Source organism: Carassius carassius, chromosome 43, assembly GCF_963082965.1.
Source record: "Carassius carassius chromosome 43, fCarCar2.1, whole genome shotgun sequence".
Classification (NCBI taxonomy): Eukaryota; Metazoa; Chordata; class Actinopteri; order Cypriniformes; family Cyprinidae; genus Carassius; species Carassius carassius.
Window position 1 is genome coordinate 6,038,635 of NC_081797.1, and position 22,848 is coordinate 6,061,482.

The following is a 22,848-nucleotide window of genomic DNA, read 5'->3' on the forward strand; positions in this document are numbered from 1 at the left end:
ACTGACAATCAACGACAAAAATCCTATTTTCGATTCCTAACTTGGCACGTGACAGTAGGAACCTACATCAAACAGTGTCATATACAGACTATGATAGATTAAATAATTTGTAAATGAATGGAGAGCTCCATTCCACCTCCATTCCACAACTCACCTAGATGGCAAGAAAATCCACCATCCAGTCCTTTTCCGCAGAGAAAATTATAATAATCGCCCACATGTTTGTAATCATTCACTATTTTGACTTCACCTGTTGACACCAAGGAGGACCTCTAAATGGTTTCCTCTAGCATCATCAGGCAGAAATGCACGATTGTGATTGGTGCTCCTTAGCAAGCGCTTAGAAAAGTTACATGTACCACATACTAATGCAACCTAAGAACAGACATGGCTGTGAATTTTAACCTAATTATTAATCTTAATAATAAAAAAATAGAATAATAGGAGTAATAAACAAACAATGAAAAGTTAAAAAAAAATAAAAGGAAAAAGACTGGCCCGCTAAACCCGCCCACACTGGGCAATCAAACGTACCGACGCGACATGACGCAATAGGAAGCGTTTCATTGACACACTGGCGGGAGCTTCGGTTGTTATTCAACAAGCTAACGGGTTACCGACTACTAAAGACGAGATTTCACGCAACAGTTCTTCTGACAGGGAAACATTTATAAACAAATCCTACATAAAATTCAATAAACAGGCAAGTGTTTGGTATTGTAAAGGCAGAGTAACGTTACACGTTTAACGCTTTCATATTTCAATTTTTTATGCTAATCTGACAGTTGTTGCTACAATTTTTCTGGTTTGTTCATTTCAGTTCGAATAGAATATGAGGAGATCTTAATATTTTAGCAAATAAGTCTGTTACATATTTTAATATTTCACATTTAGTACTTTAATAATACGTTAATAATGAAAATATATGCACAATCATAAGTAACTTCTTTGAGACTGTGTTCACATTATAAATGGTTATTTAATATTTTTTGTATATTGGTTATAACATCCCTTAGCTTTCAAATATAGTATGCAGGCAATAAATATGAATGAAATTTCTGTCACCCTCATATTGTTCTGCAACACAAAAATAAGAAATTTCTTAATAATGCTTGGAGAGTTAATTGCAGAAATACAGTGACAAATATTGTGACTATTACTGTCAAGCTCCAAAAAGAGCAAAAAGCACTATAAAACAGAAATGACAAATTATAAATTTTAGAGTTTTGCTATGTATATTCACAGGTCAGTGTACATCAATGTCTAATATGAAGGTTACGGTGGATAAAATCCTGTCATTATCGGAGAGTGATGGGGTAGATGAGCTACAAAAGCATCTCACTTTGCTGTCTGATGATCAGGTTTGTGTTTATTGTGTGTACTGATATCTAATGAGGCTGCAGTTGATGCAAACAGTCTGAAATATTATGTACAAGGCAGTATTTTTTAAATTATATGCAGAGCACTTTTAAATGCCCTTTTTGTGTCTTTCTAAAGCTCACAACCATGCTTACTAATAGTGCTCTGAAAGGGAAGGACACAGGCATCCTGATCAAAGCCATATTTAAAGGTAACATGTTTTAATTATATTTAATTTGTGTGTGTTTAATCTGTACTAACTCTGTGCTGCTTCATCAAGCAGAGCTGAATATCAAAATCAAACTGTTTTTGTGTTTGGGATGTTAGGTTCACCAGTAAGTGTTTCGCATGGCGCTAACCGCAGACTGCTTGTGTACAACCACTGTATTCCACTGTGTGAATCTGGAGACCTCCAGACAGAAGTGGCATCAGATATTATTGGGCTTCTGATGCTAGAGGTGAGTTACTTACCATACCGTACACAACTTAATAGCAATGCACTGGTTATCATCTTGGCTGGTAACCAGTAGTTTTGAATCCCACATGGGTTGATCTGGAGGACTGAACCTGTAATTAAAGGGTTTTCAAAAAATTGTGTTATTTGTAGAATATGAATCTTTGGTTTAAGTCCAAAAACCCGATTCGGAGGAGTTGAACTTGGTATTAATACCTTAGCTTTCTTATATGCTTTTCTTCTGTGCCATAGACACACAGTCTACCTGGTCATGCATTAGCCTCGTTAGCGTCTCTATATGTGGATGCCATCAAAGTAGGTGAGATGAATAGTGGGAGATCACTGGAACTTTTCCCTACAATTCTAACAGCTCTTGCCGCTACAGAAGTGTTGGCTTATGGAAAAGGTAAGTTGCTATTTGTTTAGCCCAAACTGTTCTGTTAAAAAGGAAATCATAAAACAGCAAAAATTGTATCTTTTCAAAGAGTAATGTTAACAGCGTGCTTGAACTAGGTATTGCAGTCCAAATTCAAAATATTGGAGAGGGTTTTTTTCTCTCGGCCCCTCCTCCTCAGACTTGATGCACAAACCAAAACGAAGACCAACATTCCGGCCCCCGAACACACATTTTCAAAGGAGAATAACTGACAGTAGCATTGTTTTTTAGATAAACAAGTTTGTTAGCTTGGCATGTTTCTTAAATATCTGCAACCAAATTATGATATTTTTATCCTTTAGTACAGTCAAAATCTTACAAACAGCACTTTTAAATACTTCTGGAGTAGGGATAAGAAACTTTTTAAAGCCTTTTTGACTTGAATTTTGCAAATCACCATATCAGAATGATTTCTGATTGAAGACTGGTTTGTTTGCTTGGTTTCTTATTGATTTTTATTGAATTGTATTACATAGTAGCATACATACAAGTATACTTTTTTATTTCAGGTGAGCTAAGTGGAGATGAATACAAGAAACAGCTGATCAACAGTCTTTGCTCTAGCAGGTAAAATCTCAGTGCTTTAATATTGAATTTCAATTAATAATCCATAAAGACACAAATCAAGAAATGTGACAAGTAATACCAGTTCAAAACACAAAAGGCAGTCAATCTTCTGCCTTGAACTAACATATCTCCAAATCATGCAGATGGGATCCTCAGTGTGTAATACACCTTACAACCATGTTCAGGTATGACATATTTACTGGCTAGTTATCCACTTTTGTCTTGAACACAAAGAAAACTGTACATTTTGTGTTAGGGATGTTCCATTGTCTGCTGAGGAGCTTCAGTTTTTGATTGAGAAGATTCTACGGATGTTTCTTAAGTTGGATCTTCAGGAGATTCCACCTCTGGTCTACCAGCTGCTGCTGCTGTCTGCCAAGGTCAATTTATAGCTTGTGCTTTAAATGTACTTTAAAAGTGCACAGTGTGTTTATATGGTCAGATTCTTGTTTTTTTCTGTTAACAACAGGGTTGTAAGAAGTTGGTCCTAGAGGGAATTATCAGTTACTTCAAGAAGCAAGACCAACTTCAGAAAGAGGAGCAGAGGAAAGGAGAGTGAGTAGGACACTTACTCGATTAGTTTTTCCTGGTATGTAAAATAAAGAGACCTAGATCATTTTTATATATATGTATCTGTATTAGGAGTGAAGATGTGGAGGTGCAGACCATACCACAGGATCAGTTGCGTCACGTAGAAGGAACCGTCATCCTCCACATCGTCTTTGCCATTCGTCTTGACCATGAGCTCGGCAGGGAATTTTTTAAAAACCTTAAGGTGAATGTCTGTCTTTTTCACAGTCTGTCTTTTTCTTTGAGGATCTGTGTGCTAGCTGTTGGTCTTCTTTTGTAGATGGCCTACAGTGATCCATTGTGTCCCTTCAGTATTGCTCTGCTGCTCTCTGTGGCTCGTATACAACGGTACGAAGAGCAGGTACGTCTCCAATTCATTATTCCTCTTAAAACCTAGTAAGCTCTATCAGGATGGCTTTTTTACATACCATGTGTGCATTTAAACATTGAGTGTTTCAGTCTTTAAAATGTGCCCATGATGGCCTAAAACAGTGGTTTTACTGTCTCAAACCTTTGTGCCACTCATAAAATGATCCATAATGCTCAGGTATTTGAGTTCCTGAAGGGCGCCGTCACTAAGAACTTCAAGGATGATCAGATTCAGCACAGCTCTAAGTTTCTGCAGGAACTGCTGCCTCAGTGTAACAGCATCTCCGACATGATATTAGACACCATCAAAAACAGGTCTGGTTAAACTGCAGTAATTCTGGGTTCCTTATCAGTTATTGTGTAGATTTGTTCAATGTATTATATATTTATTTATTTGCAGTGTTTTTGGCTGGGATCATGTAACTCAAGGTCTGGTGCAACTGGGGTTTATACTTATGGATTCTTTTGGGCCTAAAGCCGGAGCATTTGGGAAAGTCACAGAAGGAACGTCAAGCACGGTTAAAACCCCAAACCAGCTAGCTTGTCGACTTGGTGGACAAGTTCTCCTTGAGAGCTTCAAGGTATAGTAAAGAAGTCAACCAGAGCTCTTCCAGTTGTATTACTTAAAGCATGCTCCAAATATGTGACAAGAAGCCAACTCTTTGTGTTTTTTGTTTTTTTGTACAGATGCATGAACCAATCAGAGGGGAGATTCTAGAACAAGTCTTGAACCGGCTGGTGACTAAAACGGCCTCACCTGTCACCCACTTCATTGGTTAGAAGTCCTCTTTTTGCTGATATTTATTCAAGCTTATTCGTAGTTTCATTCATTTCTTCTAAACTACATCACTTCCACAGACCTTCTTTCCAGCATTGTGATGTCTGCTCCCATGATCCTCTTGGAATCTTCCTCTAAGGTCACAGAAACATTTGATCAGCTTTCCTACTTGCCCCTCAGCACTGTTCAGGGTCTCCTCAAAGCTGTGCAGGTAACATCTTAACTAGGGCTGCACGATGTGTCGTTTAAGCATCGATATTGCGATGTACGAATCCACGATAGTCACATCGTTAGATGTGCGATGTAGGCTGTTGTAGTTGATCCGTTATTCATTTACTGTAAAGGCCAGCTGCTCCCCGGCCCTTGACGAATGTGATTCGTGGCGTGTTTTTAAGTCCTGTCAGTTTAACAGGGCAGAGAGAGAGGGCGCGTGAGAGAGAGAGAGAGAGCGCGCGCAAACGAGAGGGAGAGTGAGCGAGAGAGAGAGAGAGCGAGAGAGAGAGCCCTGGCCGCACGCTCACCGTCTTCAAACAACACGAGCGCTGTCTTGCTCTCTCTCCCTCGCGCATAATAATCAATTGACACGATGGTGTCGATGTTTAAATCATTTAAAATGAGAATGTAAGTGTGCTCACCCCATTTTTGTTTGTAAGAAAAAATTATATATATCACAGAAAAATAAAATATCGCAATGTCAGTTTTTCCCAATATCGTGCAGCTCTAATCTCAACCCACATGATATTAAGTATGAGCTGCTGTCACATGATCAATTGTGTGATATGTTTAATTTTTCCTCTGCTCAGCCTCTGCTCAAAGTGAGCATGTCTATGAAGGATGCCCTCATCCTGGTCCTCCGGAAGGCCATGTTCTCCAGGTAAAACAAGAAATGGTCCACACATCCGAATGTATTTCCCTCTGTTACAAGTGATGACTAAGTTCCAATAAATCTTCTCCTTTCTCTGAAGTAATTTAGATGGCAGGAAGTCAGCAGTGGCAGGCTTCCTGTTGCTACTGAAGAACTTTCGTATTCTGGGGAGTTTAGCTTCCAGCCAGGCCAGTCAGGCCATAACATCCAGCCAGGTGAACATTTACTTTTATGCATTTAGCAAACGCGTTTATCCAAAGCAACTTACTGTGCATTCAGGCTATACATTTTACCAGTATGTAAACATCTGCAGACTATGTGCTATGCAGTTTTCATTACATACTCTTGTTTTATTGTGATTATGATTGATTCTGACTCCTCCAGGTCCAGGCGGACGTCCACTCACGCTATAACACTGCCGCTAATGAAGCCTTCTGTCTGGAGATCCTGAGCAGTCTACGCCGCTGCCTTAACCAGCAGGCTGATGTGCGGCTCATGCTTTACGAGGTCTGACCCTCTCACTTCCCCTACAGGAGTGAAACAATACAGCTGTTTCAGTGATCCATCTGCACTGTACTGAGAATGTGATGCATTTGATTTTAAAGGGTTTCCATGATGTCCTTCGTCGTAACTCTCAGCTGACGAGTTCCATCATGCAGACCCTCCTGTCACAAGTGCGTGTATATCATCCTAAATTGAGCTCTCATGCCTTCCTGCTTTGACTAACCGACGGTACTGATCCATTCATTGTTTACCAGTTGAAGCGATACTTTGAACCAGAGCGAGATCTGCTTCCGCCTCTGAAGCTGGAGTCATGTATCAGTGCACATGGAGATCAGGTCTTCATCCAGGAGCCTCTGGTACTGATGCGATGCCTCAATCACATTGATATGATGCACTTGATCACATAAGAGTTTTCAGCTAATGTAGGTTTCTCCAGGCTCACTTGCTGTGCTGCACAGTTCACTGCCTGCTGTGGAACCAGAACATACAGTCAGGTGGCAATGTGAGCGATGATGATGATGATGAAGACGAAGAGGGCGGAGTCCAGAGTGAACTGCACGCTATATTGGAAAGCATAACGAAGCGCATGATTAAAAGTGAACTGGAGGACTTTGAGTTGGTACGTTGTAATTTCCACCTTTGCTGGTTTTTCTTTTGATAAAAAATACTTAGGGCCAAATTTACTAATAGCTTGCACCAGCACAAAACCGTCTTTTGGCGTTAAAAAAGTACTGTTAAGGATTATTAAAGACACGCAGTGAAGAATTAGCCCTGAAAAGGTGTGAACGCAGTTATTTGAATAGGCTTTTGCAGGAGTTTACCTTTCAGATGCAAAATTTATGGGAGGAGAGTATTCGCACAAAGCGATTTACTAACATTTGCACTTGTCAGGTTACTGGTATTTGCGCTATTATTTAACAACCAGACAAAGCATGTCTTAAAACAGGCGGTAATTTGCGCTGGTCATTATGAAAATTATCTAGCTGCGTCTGTGTTCTTTAATGAGCGCAAATCAAATGCAGACCTTTCCCTTCCCATCGGCAATTTTATGGAATTATGCTTTAACGTTAATTTACTATTTAGTAAAACTGTATTTGTATATTTGGTCAAAGTGTGGATACTGTGACTAACAATACTAAATTGTTAATGTCTCGTTTAATGTGTGTTAGGATAAGTGTGCCGAGTTTTCAACAAGTTCCAGTGTTGGAGTGAAGAACAGTATCTATGCTGTGCTGGTGATGGGACTGAACGAGGTTCTCATGGAGTACAACTTCACCACTGCCAATTACAAGTGTGTGCTTGTGAAAGTGTTTCTGATTACTTGCAAATCTTTAATGACGTGTTTAACAGATTCTGTGTTGCACATGTCGAGCAGTAAGAACCATTTTGAGGATGTTCTGGAGCTGTTCAAGCGCTATCATAAGGTGTCGGAGATCCTAAAGGAACGGGCAGGGAAAGGCCGTCCCATGTCCAGCAAAACCTCTCGCAGCCTGCTGTCTCTAGGCTTCATCTCCACACTGCTCACTGCTCTTTTCAGGTACAGTTTGAGTGTGTAACTACGTGAGCATATATACACGAACATATACACACACATACATATAGTCTTATGCTAGGCATGGCTGAATTTATTTGATGAAAACATAGTGAAAACTTTAATTTGTGAAATATTTGTTTTCTATTGTAGCATACTTTAAAACATCTAGGAATTTAATACTTTTCAGTAAAAAAAAAAAATTAAATTAAATTAATCAGAAGTGATACTAAAGAGATTTTAAAATGTTACAATTTCTGCTTCAAATAAATGCTGTTCATTGAACTTCCTATTCATCAAAGAATCCTGAGAAATGTGTCACGGTTTCCACAAATATCACTATGAAAAATGACAATTTTTTTTTTATAGAGACAGCACTCAGAGCCGTGAGGAGAGCCTGTCTGTGTTGCGTTCAAGCGGAGACTTCCTGCGCTACTCTGTGACTGTGGCACTGCAGAAGATCCAGCAGCTGGAGGAGACGGGACACACAGACGGGCCGGAGGGACAGAGCCCTGAGAAAACCTTCCGCCACCTCTGTGACATCACCAGGTCAAGGCTTATGTTACGGAGCAATGTATTTCATTAAACACAGGGGTTCAGTGCTTGAACGAAAGCTGCAATTATTAACCTCATGCATGCCTTTCTTTGCATGCAGTGTTTTAATGTGGCGTTACACTAACGTACCGTCAACCGTGGAGGATGCTGGGAAGAAGGAGAAAGGTCAGAGTGTCTCCTTACTATGTCTGGAGGGTCTACTGCGAGTCTTCACCACTGTGCTACAACGATACCCGACACGCATGAACAACTTCCTGTCATCTCTCGGTGGGCCTCTTAATACTACTATCTCTTCTACATAAAACTTATGTTTATGCTGTTTTAATTTGACAAAAAAATCCTTCTTAAAGATGTTTCAGGGGAAGGAGAGGCAGAGGGTGAAGGGTCTGATCTGACAGAGCAAACCGCTTTCTACATCCGCCAATTTCAGGTACCAGCTTCATTTTCAGTCAGTTCATCTGTCTAAAACACACGGGCAAATATTGTAAATTTTCTTTTCTTTACAGCGAGCACTGATGAACCAGCTCAGTGGGGGAGAGGAGGAGTTCAACAGTAAAGAAGCTCAGTTATTGGTCAGCATCCTCAGCGTACTCTCACGGCATCTCAATCCTTCCTCTCAGCAGGTAGATCTTCAAAACACCCATGATTTTTCAGTATTAGCGGTTTTTTATTATTATTATTATTTATTTTTTTTGCAGTTTGTGCAAATGATCACCTGGACTGTGAAAATTTGTAAGGAAACCAACTTCGGTAAGTGATTCATGTCCAGATACAAAGATGAAACATTTATTAGGGGCTGCTGAGTTGCTTTCAAACCACTGAAATGCAGCATTACAGCAATAGTGCAGTCTTCAGGAAATCAAAAACCATCACAATATTCACAATGCTGATTCATTTGAACCTACTTTCACTGGTTTCTATTGAAGATATTCTCTCTTTCAGAGGACATCTCACTCACTAAGGGCTTGTTGTCACTGCTGTTTAACCTGCATGTCCTGTATAAAAGCCCAGTGTCTCTGCTCTGGGAGATGTGTCAGGACATACACAGCCAGCTGGGAGACATCGATCAGGTACTGTGACCTCTGATCTTATCAAAGCAGCAAAATGAGCGTATTATTTGAAAATCTGGAATCTAATTTTGACCCATACAGTGTATTGATGGCTATTGCTAAAAATATATACGTGCCACTTATTACTGGTTTTGTGGTTCAGGGTCACAGTTTGATTTAATGTTACTAGAATAATCTCTGTTTCTGAGCAGGACGTTGAGGTGGAGAAACAGTCTCATTTTGCCATCATCAGCATGAAAACAGCTGCATCCACCACGGTAAGAAGGGACAGTCTCCAGAAACAAGTTTTTAAATCTTCGTACCTGTTATTAGAGCACATCTGCCTGTCTTTCCAGCTTCTAGTCTTGTCTCAAGTTGGAAAGGTGTTGGATGAAGTCGACTGGTTAATCGCCAAGAAGAAGGGCCAGATAAGCTCAGACCGAACTATTTCAGGTAACACACCAAAGACCTCCAACACACCCGCCTGTAAGTCTGATTAGCTGGGTCAAGTGTGTTTAATTAAGACTGTGGCCTTCCAGAACCAGGATTGGACATCGCAGATCTAGGAGAAAGAGTATTATAGCCATTTCCTTTGTGTGTTTTTGCATTAGGAAATACCCAGCAGCCACTGGGCCAGCAGGACCCGATTGAGAAGGCCGTCACGATTCAGTTAGGCACGCTGCTAACAGCTCTGCATGAGCTGGTTCAGACCGCCCTGCCCACGGGACCCTGCACAGACACACTAATGAGAGAGCTCAGTCGAACCTACAGCATCTTGACTACACTTACCAAATATGTGAGCCGCCTCCTGATTTATGTGATCTATAATCGCCAATTCAGTCATTTCAGTTTGCTCTGTTATGGTTTGGGGGATCTTTACACAAAAACTGTGCTGCACATAAAATTAAAGTTGTTAAAAGCACTTTTTTTATTTTGCAGTATATTCAGCTGTGCGCGACCCAACCTGGCCAGCTACCTGCACGTTTGGAGAAACTGGTAAGATTTTTCGAAATATTTACAGTATAGAGAGGGGCAAGAAAAGAAATTATTTTTTTAAATGTTAAACTTTAACATGTGTGATAATGATGTGTCTATAAAGTCTGATTTCCAGTGGATTAGACTACTGAAACTAATTTCTACTGAGATAAAAAAAAAAGTTTCCTCGGCACCAAATCAGCATATCTGAAGGATTTCTGAAGGATCATGTGACAATTCAGTTATGTCAGTATTGTATTTTAAAATATATTTAAATAGAAAACTGCTCTTATTTCACAGTATTACAGTTTTTACAGTAATTTTGATCAAATAAATACATAAAATAAATGGCGGACGTTTGACCCCAAACTTTTAAAAGGTAGTGTAGTTGCAGCATTTATCTGCAAGGATGTAAAATTTAATATAGAACTCAACATTAATGGCTTTTATTTGTATATAAAGACAAAACTTTTAACTGTTTTCTAACTAAGGAACCAAACAGCCATTATTGCCAAATAGGGTTATATTTAACCTAAAACAGTAAAAACCTAGTTAAAAATATTCAAGGCTTGTTTTTGTAGATCCACATTTAACTGAAATGGCACTAAAATAACTTCTCTTGTGTCCAGGTGAAGCTGTCAGGGTCTCATCTCACTCCTCAGTGTTACTGTTTCATCACGTATGTACAGGTGTGTACTTAAATTATCCTCTTTTTGATGTTTTTCAACCTTCACCACACTGTCTTTGACGCATTGTCAAACCATATTCCTTTGTAGAGTGGAGAGCTGACGGCAGGAGGCCCGGAAAAGTTGAAAAAGAAGAAAAAAGAAGACGACGCAGTAGCGGCTGCTTCAGTAGGAACTATTAAGATTCATTCCCCGAAACTAAAAAATGCAAGTCTTGAAAATGTTTTGTGCATCTGATGTGATATCTTTTCTAGGCTAAAGTCCTTCGTGAGACTAAAGCCATCCCAAATCTCATTTTCAACATTGAACAGTATGAGAAGTTTCTCATTCTTCTCTCCAAGAAATCCAAGGTATTTTGTCAGAGGATCCAAGTCTCCTATACAACAACAAGTGTTAGCAAAACCTCTGAAAAATGAAGGCACCTCTCAATGTTTTCAAACAGGTCAATCTGATGCAGTACATGAAACAGAGCACTTCCAGAGACTTCAGAATCAATGCGGCCACATTGGACGCTGCACTGCAGGAACAGGAACAGCAGCAGGATCAAAGCCAACAGGTGCGTCTTTGTTTAAACATGTTCATATTCAGACAGTGCTGTGGGCTCTTCATCTTCAGTGGTGTCTTTATTTTTTTCTTTAGGCTGAAGAATCTCAGGTTTCAGAGGAAAATCAAGCACCAAAGAAAAAGAGAAGGAAACAGTGAAAAAAGAGCTTCTTGTCCTCCTTTTGCACTTTTTACTACCCTGTTCATTAATTTCAACATTGCGTTCACACTAGGGGTGGTCATTTGTGTGCTGAGAGAGACTGCATCACCAGTGTTCATTATTTTCATGCCACAAATATTATATCCTTGTAGCTTGCTGTTTTCCTTTGGCGAACGATGCTTTGGTGATCTCTATAATCTGATAAATGTCCAATGCCTCACCTGTTAATATATATAAACAGGATCAAGTTGCTTTCTGATATATAAAGAATCCATTTCTAACTCTGGTTTAATTAATTCATTGTAGTCGTTCATTTTATTTGAATTTATAGTGTGTTAATGAGTTAGTGTTCACAAAATGCTGCTATAATCTTAATAAAGAAATGTCCACGTATGATCTGGTGAAATCTTTTTTTTTTTTTTTAATAAAAGAGTTTACCCAAAAATTATTTGCTCACAATCTTCATCAGATCATCCAAGATGTAGGTGTTTCTTTCAGATTTGGAGAAATGTAGCATTCCATCACTTGCTCACCAATGGATGCTCTGCAGTGAATGGGTGCCGGCAGAATGAGAGTCCAAACAGCTGATAAAAACTCCACAATAATCAACAAGTAATCAATGCTTGTGAAGCGAAAAGCTGCGTGTTTGTAAGAAACAAATCTATGAAGGTGTTTTATCTTGAAACTCTCACTTCTGAAGCAATATATGGAAAGTGGACTCGTATATTTTAGCCAGAAGAAATGATGTAAAAAATAAACAATGATGGATTTGTTTCTTAAATACACCAAGCTTTCCAATTTAAAAGACATTCATTGATGGACTGGAGTCGTGTGGATTATTATGTTTTTGTCATGGACTCTCGTTCTGACGGCACCCATTAACTGCAGAGGATCCACTGGTGAGCAAGTGATGTAATGCTACGTTTCTTCAAAATCATTTACATCTTGAATAGCCAGAAGGTGAGTACATTTTCAGCTAATTTTCATTTTCAGGTAAATTATTCCTTTGATGTGACAAGGTTTAGACTGACCTTGTCTTAACCCGTATCTCTGCTCCACTCCAGTGGGGTTGGATGGAGTCACACAGTCCATAGTCACCTCTTTCCGTAAGCACTTATCGATGTCCACCGCACTGAAGAAAGCCACTGACTGGGGCAAGTCCATCATTCCCAGTTTATAGGCGAACATGCACCTGAGTATGGACAAAAATATTGAAGCAAGGACTTCACAGGGTAATGCCAAAAATAACAGGAATCAAAGTTTGGCCTTTCACCTGGTGAGCAGGTTGGCGATCTGCAGGGCCAGTGCAGCTCTGTAGCGATCTTCACTCGTCACCAGATAACGCACCTCATCGTGAATACTGATGCAGAAGCGCCCATCAATGTTGTGTTCCTCAAACAGCCACCGCATGGCCACCAGCATTAGATGAAGATAGTCCACCGCTGAACTCTGAACCACCCAGTTTATTCTGCTGGTAATGAACTAAGGCATAATAGAAGTCTCATTAAATCATTTCATGCAGTTACAAACATCAGTTGCAGAGGTATACATGATACAAGAAGATTGTCGATATAATGAATTCCAATACAAATTATTTCAAGTGTTGTCTCACCTCGTCCTGAACAGCAGAAGGTTCCAGAGCTCTGGAGATCCTGCAGCCAAGCACTGGAGTAGCTGGTTCTTCAGAGTGGGCGATACTTTCCAGCTTATTGAACATCTCTGATTCTGTACCGCCTGCCCACACACGTCGCCCTGTGAGATTCCACTTCCTCTTGCTCCCTCTGGTGGTACTTCAAGCATTAAACAAGTTTGACATACAGATTTGTCAACACAGACTAGCATAAAATAGCTTGTGTTACACAGTAGTCAGCAGACCTTTGAGATGCCAGTTTGGAGATTTTACGCAGATCCTGGAGTGAGATGCTGTCATCCTCGGCTCTTTCCACCTCCACATTCAACTCCTTTACCAACCATTCCCCTTCCTCAGACAGCTGATATCTGCATATAATTATTTATTTAAAGAAACACAATAAATCACACATTTTTATATTATAAAATAATATTTTTAAATTGTAATTAATATATAATTTAATATTAATATTTTGATAAATGTTTATATTTTAATAATCAACTTAAATATTTAATATATCTTATTCACTTTTTTATACATTTTCATGCAACTTGAATAGTTCTATTACAACATATAATTTTGTGTTATTTATATTTCAATACTTTTTTATAACTTTGTGATAATGTAATAAAACTTAATATACTTTTTTATTAGGGCTGTCAAACGAATAATCGCGATTAATCACATCCAAAATAAAGGTTTTTGTTTACATAATATACGTGTGTACTGTGTATATTTATTATGTATATATAAATAAACACACATGCATGTATATATTTAAGAAAAATTTGAATATTAAATATTTATATATGATATAAATTATAAGAATATAAATATATACATGTAAATATTTTCAAAATATATAATGTGTATGTGTATATTTATATACACACAATAAATATAGACAGTACACACATACAATAATGTAAACAAAAACTTTTATTTTGGATGTGATTAATTGTTTGACAGCACAAATTTTTATAATTATTAAATAACTGAGTCCTGATTTATTTATTTTTAGTATAATTTTTTTTTTTTACCTACCTACGCAGTCCTTTGGTAAGTGCGTACATCTGGCGAGCTTTACTAGCTGCTTCCTGTTGGCTTAGTCTGTGATTGAACTGCATTAGCAGTCGCTCAGCAAACGGCTGGCCAGCCCCATAAATCCGGCCATAGTTGAAGACCTTGGCGTGTTCACGGCTAATGCCCACAGCATCTGCGGTACGGCTGTGCAGATCCGTGCCCTGACTTTTCTTTCCCTGGAGCGTCATCCATCCAAACGCTGTGCATCCTGGAAATCAGAAATTAAGAATGATCAAAGAGTGTTGTTTGCTCCTCATAAGAAATATGATTTGGCGTCCTCATTTGTAAATTGCTTTGGATAAAAGTGTCAAAGCATAAATGACTAAATGTAAATGCAAGTAAAAATTATTTTAGGAATTTGCATCTTTTAATCTAATGGCTGGGAAAGTGCATCTGGAATACCATGCATTCCTGCAAACTGTGCTTCGCCCAGTATGGCAGCGATCCACAGCTCTTGAGAGTCCACATCTGCTCCAACCAGGTGATACCCAGGAGGCACCTGCACCATGGCCTTCAGCTCACTGCCTACACGATCTTTCTGCAAACACACACAAAACCCTCAGATATAATTGCCAATTTCATGTCAAAGTTATGGTAACCCAATTTTGCCACACAAGATAAAAAAAAACATGCTTTGGTAAATCATATTTCACATATTGACCTTTCGCAGAGAGTTTGATTGACCAGTGATCTGACCCATCATTACGCTGAATCTGCTATTTTTGTCCAACAAACAAATCAGTTAGGAGAATGGTGGACTTGAACTTGAAAAATGGTGTGTATTGATGGCTTTCTGCAGTTGAAACAAGATACCTTCTGATGTTCATTCATGTTTATTTTGTACTACTAGTAAAGTGTACTAGTAAACTACTAGTAAAGTGGAATAGATGATCAGTTCACGAAGTGCTACAGCAATCTGTAACGACACATTAAAGAGCCACAACATGGTATTTATGAATTGTTTTAATTTAATAAAGAAATTAGCAAATTTGAAAGCTGAGACTTTGTTTCTTAGGTAAAGTAACCTGCTCTAAAGTCTTGCCTGTCGGTCCTCTTTGCTCCAAGATTTATTTTTCACTGCGTGAGAACATGAAGTGTGGCGTGAGAGCAGTATGGCTTGTCACATGGTAACTGTAACTAAGGCGTAGGGTCAATTATGACAAAATTTTGACATAAAAAGTCATGGCATAAAAAAAAAGTGGAATGAGATACTGTCATAATCATCACAAAAAGTATCAATTATGAGATGCTACATGACAAAAGTCATGACAAATGATAAATTATGAGACACTATGTCACAAATATGACACAAAGAAGAAACCGGGATACTACTACGTGAAACTACATCATAATTATGATGAAAAATTGAAATGATGAGATGGCAAGTAGTTGTCGTACCCGAGCATTGCTTGCAGTCAGCCATGTTGGTTCTACAGCTCTGCGAGTGACGGTTCCAGCTGTGATGACCTGTGGTAAGATGGCACCATATTGTCCTTCCTCATCAAAGTCATCATGTCTAATGAAGAAGCAAAGAGAAGGTCAAACCACTTCTGATGATTTCCCTCCCTCAAATAACAAAGACACAATAGAGGACGCCATCAACAAACCGTCTGACAGTCCGCGGCAGTTCTGCCTTACGGAGCCATACCACCTTTTGAGAGCTGCAAAGACAGGCAAAATAAAGAGATTTTGGATCAAATATCAGCTGTATGCACCATCTACACATTCAAAAGACTAGCATATCTAAAAAACAGCTCTCAAACCTGATACGTTTTTGGGCATTTCTCCAGAATGACATCATCTTGTTGATCTCAAGCGCTCGTGTGGCGTTGGTGCCCCTTCGTCCTGCCTGAAGCGTACCATCCTCCATTTTAGACAGGAAGTCTTTAGAAAACGGGCTACCCACATTGTTCTCATTTCCATCCTGTGATTTGAAACCATTTGAGTCATGTATGTCTGTAACTTAAATGAATGCACTGTACAATAAAGAGAAAAATCTAATACCTTATGAGGCAGTTTGAAGAACCAGCATCCAGGGATGTTGACATCGTCGTATGGTCCATTCCCATTGTGATACAGACACTCGCCGTTTCCATTTTCAATTAATGAATTTAGTTTTTTCTAACGAGTAAATATAGCTATTAGTACTAAAACATTTGATTGCAAGGCATTAAATAATAACGTCATTTTTTTAATAATCGAAAATTTAATACGATTTAATTACTAATTATATTTTAAATAACTTTAAGTGTAAATGAATTAAAATCAATTTACTACTATTTAATTTATCCATTTAATAACAATACTTTTTTATACTATTTAATTGTGGTTTAATACTTAATATAGCACATAATAATAATTGTATTTATAAATAGGACTTTTTTTTAATAAATAAAGAAACATTAAACAGCAGTAAAAAATACTGTTGAAAATATATAAATAACATTTAAAAATGACCCAAAATCACAACCTAACCTTGATCCTCTTGGATGGGCCTGCTGTACTCAGTGCTTCATCATCAAACACTTCCAGTCGACTCACTTCTTCAACCTACACACATGCACAAAAACACACAGACATGGATGAAAAAGACCACTTTGTAGGAACACACCAGCCCTAAACCCCTATTTAGAAATAAGCAACGCTCTAACCGTCTGCCACACGGCACTGTCCGTCAAAATGAAGTCATCAGAAGGTGGGCTGTCCGGATACTGGGGCTGTTCCTTTCCCTTGCGCTCACAATACTCCTTATAGATGCTCTCGATTGCCCTGGAAGACAAGTTTTTAGGAAAGATGCAGTCAAGCTAATGTAGTTTCTCTTTAAGAACACAGTATTATCTTTGCTTTATTTTACCTGTATGGACATACAGGTCCTTCACCGTCCTCTGAGGTCTCCAGGTTATCTCTGCGGCCTGGTACCAGGTAACCCCATCCGTGTTGGTCGGTGTAGTGCAGTGGATAGCCGTCCCATGTGAGGCCCATCAGCTTGGGCGTGACCCTCATCTGCAGACTGATGAGACTCGCTCCAGGAGACCAGTCCTGGGCCTCAGACATCTTCACACACAGCTTACGATACCAGCTGAGCATAAACAACGTACACAATGTGCGCTCATGCAGTGTGCTGTTTTATTCAAATGGGATAACAGGGAGCGTTACTTACCTGGGGTGGGCCGGTAAGTGCTGTCTCCTTTTTGGCAGGTAGCTGACAGTCTCTTTTAGTCTCTGTAAAAGCTCTCTGCTGGGGTGTAGACCAGCCTGCTCTTCTTCTGAAGGAGGACCTGGGTCTGAAACAGTGTTAGTAATCTTGTTAGCCTTTAAAATACCTAAAAGAGAGAGTAATTCTCTTTAAATATTTTACATAAAATCTAAATATAATTAACAATATTGTAAAAAAAAAAAAAAAAAATTTATTACAGTATTTATTGTTAAGATTTCCAGATGTTTTCAGGTTTTTAAAAATCCTTTAGGAATCCTGAAGATTAAGAAAAAAAATCATACACAGTACAGTTCACAGTGAAGACAAAGCTATAAAAGGTGTAAAATGTGATCAAATATATTTATTTATATTAAATATATTTTATAAAATATATTTAACCTTTCACCAACACTTCTAAACATATAATCGTTTTCAATATTGCTTAAGATAATAATGTTTCTTGAGAACCGAATCAATATATTCGAATGATTTCTGAAGGATCATGCGACAAGTAATGCATGTTGATAATTCTGATAAAACTGACATTTTGAACTGTATTAGAAGAGAAACGTATTTTAAACTGTAAGAATACTACAATTTTGCTCTATTTTTTATCAAATAAATGCAGCCTTGGTGAGACTTTTTTAATAAAATCCAAACGGTAGTGTACTTAAAGAATGTTAACTGTCTGAACGGTTTCAAACAAGATACTGTACCTCAACGATGAACCACCCTACTGAATAAAAAAAAACACCTACCCTCGTTCCAGTCTTCGGGGACATTTTCTTTTGCTGCTGCTGTTGCCTCAGCCTCTTGTTTGGCTTTCTTCTTGCTTACAGGTATTTTCTTTTGCTTGAAGTCCTGAACGTCCCAATCCAAGTCCCACAGCCATGGATCATCTTTGTACCTGCAGAGCAGACAATACCAATAATAACAAATTTTTTTACACCAGGCCAGTAACTGTATGTTCCACAAAAGTGAATACATGTCCTTCATGGACTCCTTTCGGTTATTATGAAAGAAACAAGCTTAGTGCATGTTTACCGCTCATCCTCCAATAACTGACATGCATCGTCAGCCAGAATCATCAATGATTTCTTCATCTCTCTCTGCAGCTCTTCATAAGTGGTCTGGGCATCTTCCAAGTACCGCTTCCAGTTCTGATTGACCGGAAGGTAGCATACGCCCATTTCTAGCATGCCTGTAAGTGTCACTGGGTGAGGACACCTAGAAAAGTACAGACGACAGGTCACTTAACAAGAATATGCCATAATGTAGCTGGTGGTGGGTTTATGTAAATTAAGTGGCATACCGCTCCATAAAAAGAGGCAACTGTTGAATGAACACCTCGTGTGTGGCCAAAACATCAAGAGCACAGTACTGCATCAGCTCCTATTAGAGAAAACAAGTAACTTCAGAAAACACTAAAACACACTTCCTTCATTTGTACTTGCGTTCATTTATAAAAAGGTGCAGCATAGACATTTAAAGGAACAGTTGAATTATAAAAATGAAAGATGTAGATGTTTCTTCATCAGAACAGGTTTGGAGAAATGTAACATTCCATCACTTGCTCACCGATGGATGCTCTGCAGTGAATGGGTGCCGTCAGAATGAGAGTCCAAACAGCTGATAAATACATCACAATAATCCACACCACTCCAGTTCATCTGTTAACATCTTGTGAAGAGATGCAATGCTACATTTCTCCAAAACTAACTCATCTTCATCTTGGATGGCCTGAGGGTGAGTACATTTTTTAAGAAAAATTGCGTGAACTTTCTTTTAGATGTTTACCTGAAAATTTGTCCTAATGTCTGCCATGCTGCCCTTCACGAACAGGTCCCTAGGTTCTTTACTCAACGGTTCTCCTCCCACGTAGAGAGCATGAACATCAGCGAGGTTATTAATACTGCTAATATCAACCCATTCCCATGAGCCAATCTGCATGAGAAAATACACACAATTTGTTACTGGTTGGTCATATTGTGAACTATTAAGGCTGAACTGACAGAAGTTGTAAGGTTTGTACGAACCTTCGGGCCCTCAGATCTTCGGCCGAGGCGCTTCATGTGCTCCTTCACTTCCTGTAGCCCTCTTCTCTTGCCGTACTTGCTGGCCATCCAGAGTGAGCGCTGGAATCCCGTCAGACCTGAGATTGCCATGTGGAGACTCATTGTGTCCAGGAAACGCATTTTGGAGCCCTGCACAGACCAACCCAAAAGCACATGCATGATATACAGGGTTTCATACTGTTTTTTTGCCCAATATTAGAGATTTCTATTTAACTGTAATTGTTTATTATCAGTTAATACCGGATTTTTATATTTAAACACACTAATATTTTAATAACACTATTTAAAGTAATCTTCAGCAAATCCCTTAATTTATTTAATATTATTACTATTTTAAATTAGCGTTTATTTTTATATTTTCGGTTTTGATTTCATTTTGTTTACATTTTTTTTAGTTTTGTTATGTGCTTTTATCATTAGTTTTTTTTTAAACAGTTCTATTTTATGAAGTAGTTATTTCAGCACTTGCACTAATTTTATTTCGGTTAATTTTTTAAGACAACATTTCTAAGTTTAAGATTTCCTTTCAATATTTATATTTTCTTTTGTTTAAGTTATTTTAATTAAATAAATACATTTTAACTAACATTTAAAACTTATTTTATTTCAGTTTTAGTTTTTCAGACTTGTTTTAATTTAGTCACTTGTCAAGACAACATTTTTAAGTTTACGGTAATAACACTGCAGGGTTTCCCAAACCTTTTTGTCAGTCCATTTAACAGAAAATATTTCCTGTAAAAGATCTCTTGAGATATTAAGGCAATATTTCACAAATTACCCATGTTTATGGTTTTCTGATCCTGGTTAAAGGTCATATAACATGCAGATAACCAAATAAAATATTTCAAGTGTTTTATTAAGATGGATTAAATAATATTATTAATATTATTTAAAATATAATATTCTAATGCCAACATTTGCTTTTAGCTTTTAAAATTATTCGAATTTTAGATTTCACTGTTTTAAGACCAAATAAATGTGGAATTTTAATATCGTTACACCCTCAGAATCAACTAAAAAAAACAATATTTGAAATCAATCTCAAAATAGTCTAAAATGAATCTCACTTTCAGTAAGTACTGTTCTTTAATGTACGCCCGATCAAAGCTGACGTTGTGTCCAACCACGAGCCTCTCCTTCCATACAGCGCCCCGCGGCTGGGTGGAGTTCTCTGGGGTCTCCAGAGGGATGAGATCGGACAGCGTCAGATCACTAGACCAGGTGTATCTGTCCTCTATGAGCCTCTTACTGCACCACGAGTACCTGCAACACCAAATACACCAAGTTTGTCTAGAATCGCTGGTAAAATCCCTGGCGAATATTTGATCAGTAAACCTCACCAGGCATTTGGGGAAACCGCCACGGCCAACGTAGGACAGTGTCCTTCCTCCATGCAGACTTCCACGTCAAACACGATAGCTCTCTCCTCTGGGAAATTCACACTTTGGCGCTCCCCGCCCGGCCCGTACCGAGTCCAGCCCACTTCCCAAGTCCACTCCTTGGGCATCCTGGGAAGTCTTGCTCTCTGAAGCTGACTGGCCGCATCTAGGTAAGGAAGGCTCTGCTTTTGGGCAAGTAATCGGAAGTGTTCGTCAATGTCCTTGCCGTACATTTGAGGTAGCTTGAGTTCTACGTCTGGTAATAGGTCTGCTTCTTTCCCCCAGAGTTTATGCTGCTGTAAGTGTCTTATACTGCGTTCAACATCCTCTCTTGTGTACTCCTGCGTCTGACCCCGAAATATCTGCTCCTGCAGGTTCCTGGAGAGCATCTGGATGTTGAGGGGGTTCAGGCGGGTTTGATCTGATCCCTGCTGGGATTTGGGTTTCACGGAGGTAGAGCACCATCTTACCCAAACTCCAGCTCGTATGAAGGTCTGCCACCGGTGACATGATATCAGACGGAGCATCATATTAGAGCCTTGGAAGAAACATAATCACACACTTAGAAAAACAAGGTAAAAGAAAAATAAACATAAGAGCTAGAGATGCATCTCAAAGACCACGTCTATCCATATCAAGACTGGCAATGCACTTCATTCAAGATGTAATTTTTAATACTTTTTTAATACTTTTTTCAATACTCAATCACATCTTATGTATTTAAATGTAATGAAATATTTATAATATAAATATACAGTATTTTGACATTTTATTATATATAAAACATTATTAAATAATACCACATAAAATATAATGTTTCATATATGGTTCCAGAGCTAAAAGTACATAGGTAGGGCTACAATGAGAAGTTCGCTTTTATTTAGTGATGGCATGCATATGAGAACAATATTTTGATCAAGCATATTTCTTATATTATTTACTCTGAGAATTCATCAGCTCATCTGTCACACAGTATTATCAATTGAGAAAAATAATGAAATATACCTGATTAACCACCGCTGCATAAATATGACGCTGCCTTGCTGTCCATGCTAGCGCATTTACAAATCGATTTCGTTATATTACAGGCAACATTTTATTCTTAACTACAGCATTTGACCAAAAACAGACACATTCGGATACACTACACATGTATCCTAACTACAGCTCAGTCCGAAGAAATCCTGTTCTATGAAGAGCAACTTGCCTCACAGCGACACCCAGTGTTTTGGTCCCGCTTGATAACGACGTCTATGTGACATTTTCATCAATGGCGTAGAATATTTTGCACCTAAATAAATTTAGATAGTTGCTGAATTGAAAATATTTGATAAACAGTTCAAATAAAGTAATACAAATCCGCGAATACCTCCGTTCATCCTCGCTATGTTGTTCAGCTCTATATTGGTAGTAGATAATGTAAGTGGTTCAACGTCAGCATTACGTATTTAATATTCATGAGATACCAATAGCTAGCCAGTGTAGTAATTACAGTTTCGCTTCTCTACATCCTTTTTATTTCCTCAGAGGATTTTCCTTTATTTACAGATAAAGCATAAGCTTTCTGACATATCTTTGTTGATTATATATTGAATATACTTTGTATATATATATTTTATGATTTACATATTTTGATACGTTCGTCAGCGGAGGCCTCGTGGCCTAATGGATAAGGCGTCTGACTTCGGATCAGAAGATTGCAGGTTCGAGTCCTGCCGGGGTCGTAATTTTCCATTTGTGTAACGTTTTCTTGTTAATATGGTTAAAAGGCGGTTACACTCATAACTTACAAATAAAATGTTACTGCACGAAAACAGCCTCCTTATACCAATCAATCATATTGCGATTACAGATCTAATGTTACTTCAGGACTTTGATATAGCATATTATTTATTTAAATGTAATGCACTAAATCTAATCTAAATGTAATGCTCTCACTAAAAAGAGAAACACCATGACACTATATGAACATATTCTTACTAAATTACCTTACCAAAACGCTCTGGCAATGTTTGTCGATAAACTTTTGTCGAAGTCAAGTGTCCAACACGTCTTCTTAATTATTGTCACATGAGGGCGCTGTG

General features: G+C 38.4%; 2 protein-coding genes and 1 non-coding gene across 4 annotated transcripts; 2 read left to right on the top strand and 1 right to left on the bottom strand.

Annotated features, from left to right (window-relative positions):
- The first annotated feature begins 1,247 nt into the window (after window positions 1–1,247).
- On the top strand, window positions 1,248–11,481 carry fanci (FA complementation group I). Its single transcript, XM_059536755.1, has 37 exons — window positions 1,248–1,361; window positions 1,498–1,570; window positions 1,687–1,817; window positions 2,066–2,219; window positions 2,759–2,816; window positions 2,960–3,001; window positions 3,073–3,196; window positions 3,286–3,371; window positions 3,459–3,591; window positions 3,667–3,747; window positions 3,934–4,070; window positions 4,156–4,336; window positions 4,443–4,530; window positions 4,614–4,744; window positions 5,337–5,407; window positions 5,499–5,613; window positions 5,783–5,905; window positions 6,004–6,072; window positions 6,157–6,258; window positions 6,339–6,521; window positions 7,072–7,193; window positions 7,278–7,439; window positions 7,803–7,982; window positions 8,089–8,255; window positions 8,339–8,418; window positions 8,495–8,611; window positions 8,687–8,738; window positions 8,931–9,058; window positions 9,250–9,315; window positions 9,394–9,490; window positions 9,649–9,833; window positions 9,977–10,033; window positions 10,642–10,701; window positions 10,789–10,866; window positions 10,953–11,048; window positions 11,141–11,254; window positions 11,338–11,481. Exons 1-37 carry the CDS (start codon window positions 1,260–1,262, stop codon window positions 11,398–11,400), a joined length of 4,008 nt encoding a protein of 1,335 aa, XP_059392738.1. The 5' UTR covers window positions 1,248–1,259; the 3' UTR covers window positions 11,401–11,481.
- On the bottom strand, window positions 10,443–21,990 carry polg (polymerase (DNA directed), gamma). Of its 2 annotated transcripts, XM_059536756.1 has the most exons (23): window positions 21,770–21,987; window positions 20,726–21,302; window positions 20,453–20,648; window positions 19,347–19,514; window positions 19,108–19,254; window positions 18,623–18,702; window positions 18,355–18,537; window positions 18,069–18,217; window positions 17,275–17,398; window positions 16,969–17,193; window positions 16,766–16,883; window positions 16,590–16,664; window positions 16,119–16,235; window positions 15,878–16,038; window positions 15,722–15,775; window positions 15,513–15,630; window positions 14,517–14,652; window positions 14,076–14,322; window positions 13,277–13,399; window positions 13,014–13,191; window positions 12,675–12,883; window positions 12,433–12,593; window positions 10,443–11,622 (listed from the first exon to the last, which is right to left on the bottom strand). In XM_059536756.1, exons 2-23 carry the CDS (start codon window positions 21,292–21,294, stop codon window positions 11,540–11,542), a joined length of 3,621 nt encoding a protein of 1,206 aa, XP_059392739.1. In that variant the 5' UTR covers window positions 21,295–21,302; window positions 21,770–21,987; the 3' UTR covers window positions 10,443–11,539. The 2 variants fall into 2 exon arrangements, with proteins under 2 accessions (XP_059392739.1, XP_059392740.1); XM_059536757.1 differs by lacking the exon at window positions 10,443–11,622 and having other exon boundaries at window positions 12,439–12,593; window positions 12,749–12,883; window positions 21,770–21,990.
- Window positions 21,991–22,415: 425 nt separating this feature from the next.
- On the top strand, window positions 22,416–22,488 carry trnar-ucg (transfer RNA arginine (anticodon UCG)). The gene has a single exon. It is a non-coding gene; the product is annotated as a tRNA-Arg (tRNA).
- The last annotated feature ends 360 nt before the right edge of the window (window positions 22,489–22,848 follow it).

Coding starts and splice junctions, on each gene's coding strand:
- fanci (XM_059536755.1), top strand. CDS start 1,260: ATGTCTAATATGAAGGTTACGGTGGATAAAATCCTGTCATTATCGGAG. Junction 9,491..9,648: donor CTCAGACCGAACTATTTCAG/GTAACACACCAA, acceptor TTTTTGCATTAG/GAAATACCCAGCAGCCACTG. Junction 11,255..11,337: donor AGCAGGATCAAAGCCAACAG/GTGCGTCTTTGT, acceptor TTTTTTCTTTAG/GCTGAAGAATCTCAGGTTTC.
- polg (XM_059536756.1), bottom strand. CDS start 21,294: ATGATGCTCCGTCTGATATCATGTCACCGGTGGCAGACCTTCATACGA. Junction 17,194..17,274: donor CACTTACCGGCCCACCCCAG/GTAAGTAACGCT, acceptor GTTTATGCTCAG/CTGGTATCGTAAGCTGTGTG. Junction 13,192..13,276: donor TCCAAACTGGCATCTCAAAG/GTCTGCTGACTA, acceptor TAATGCTTGAAG/TACCACCAGAGGGAGCAAGA.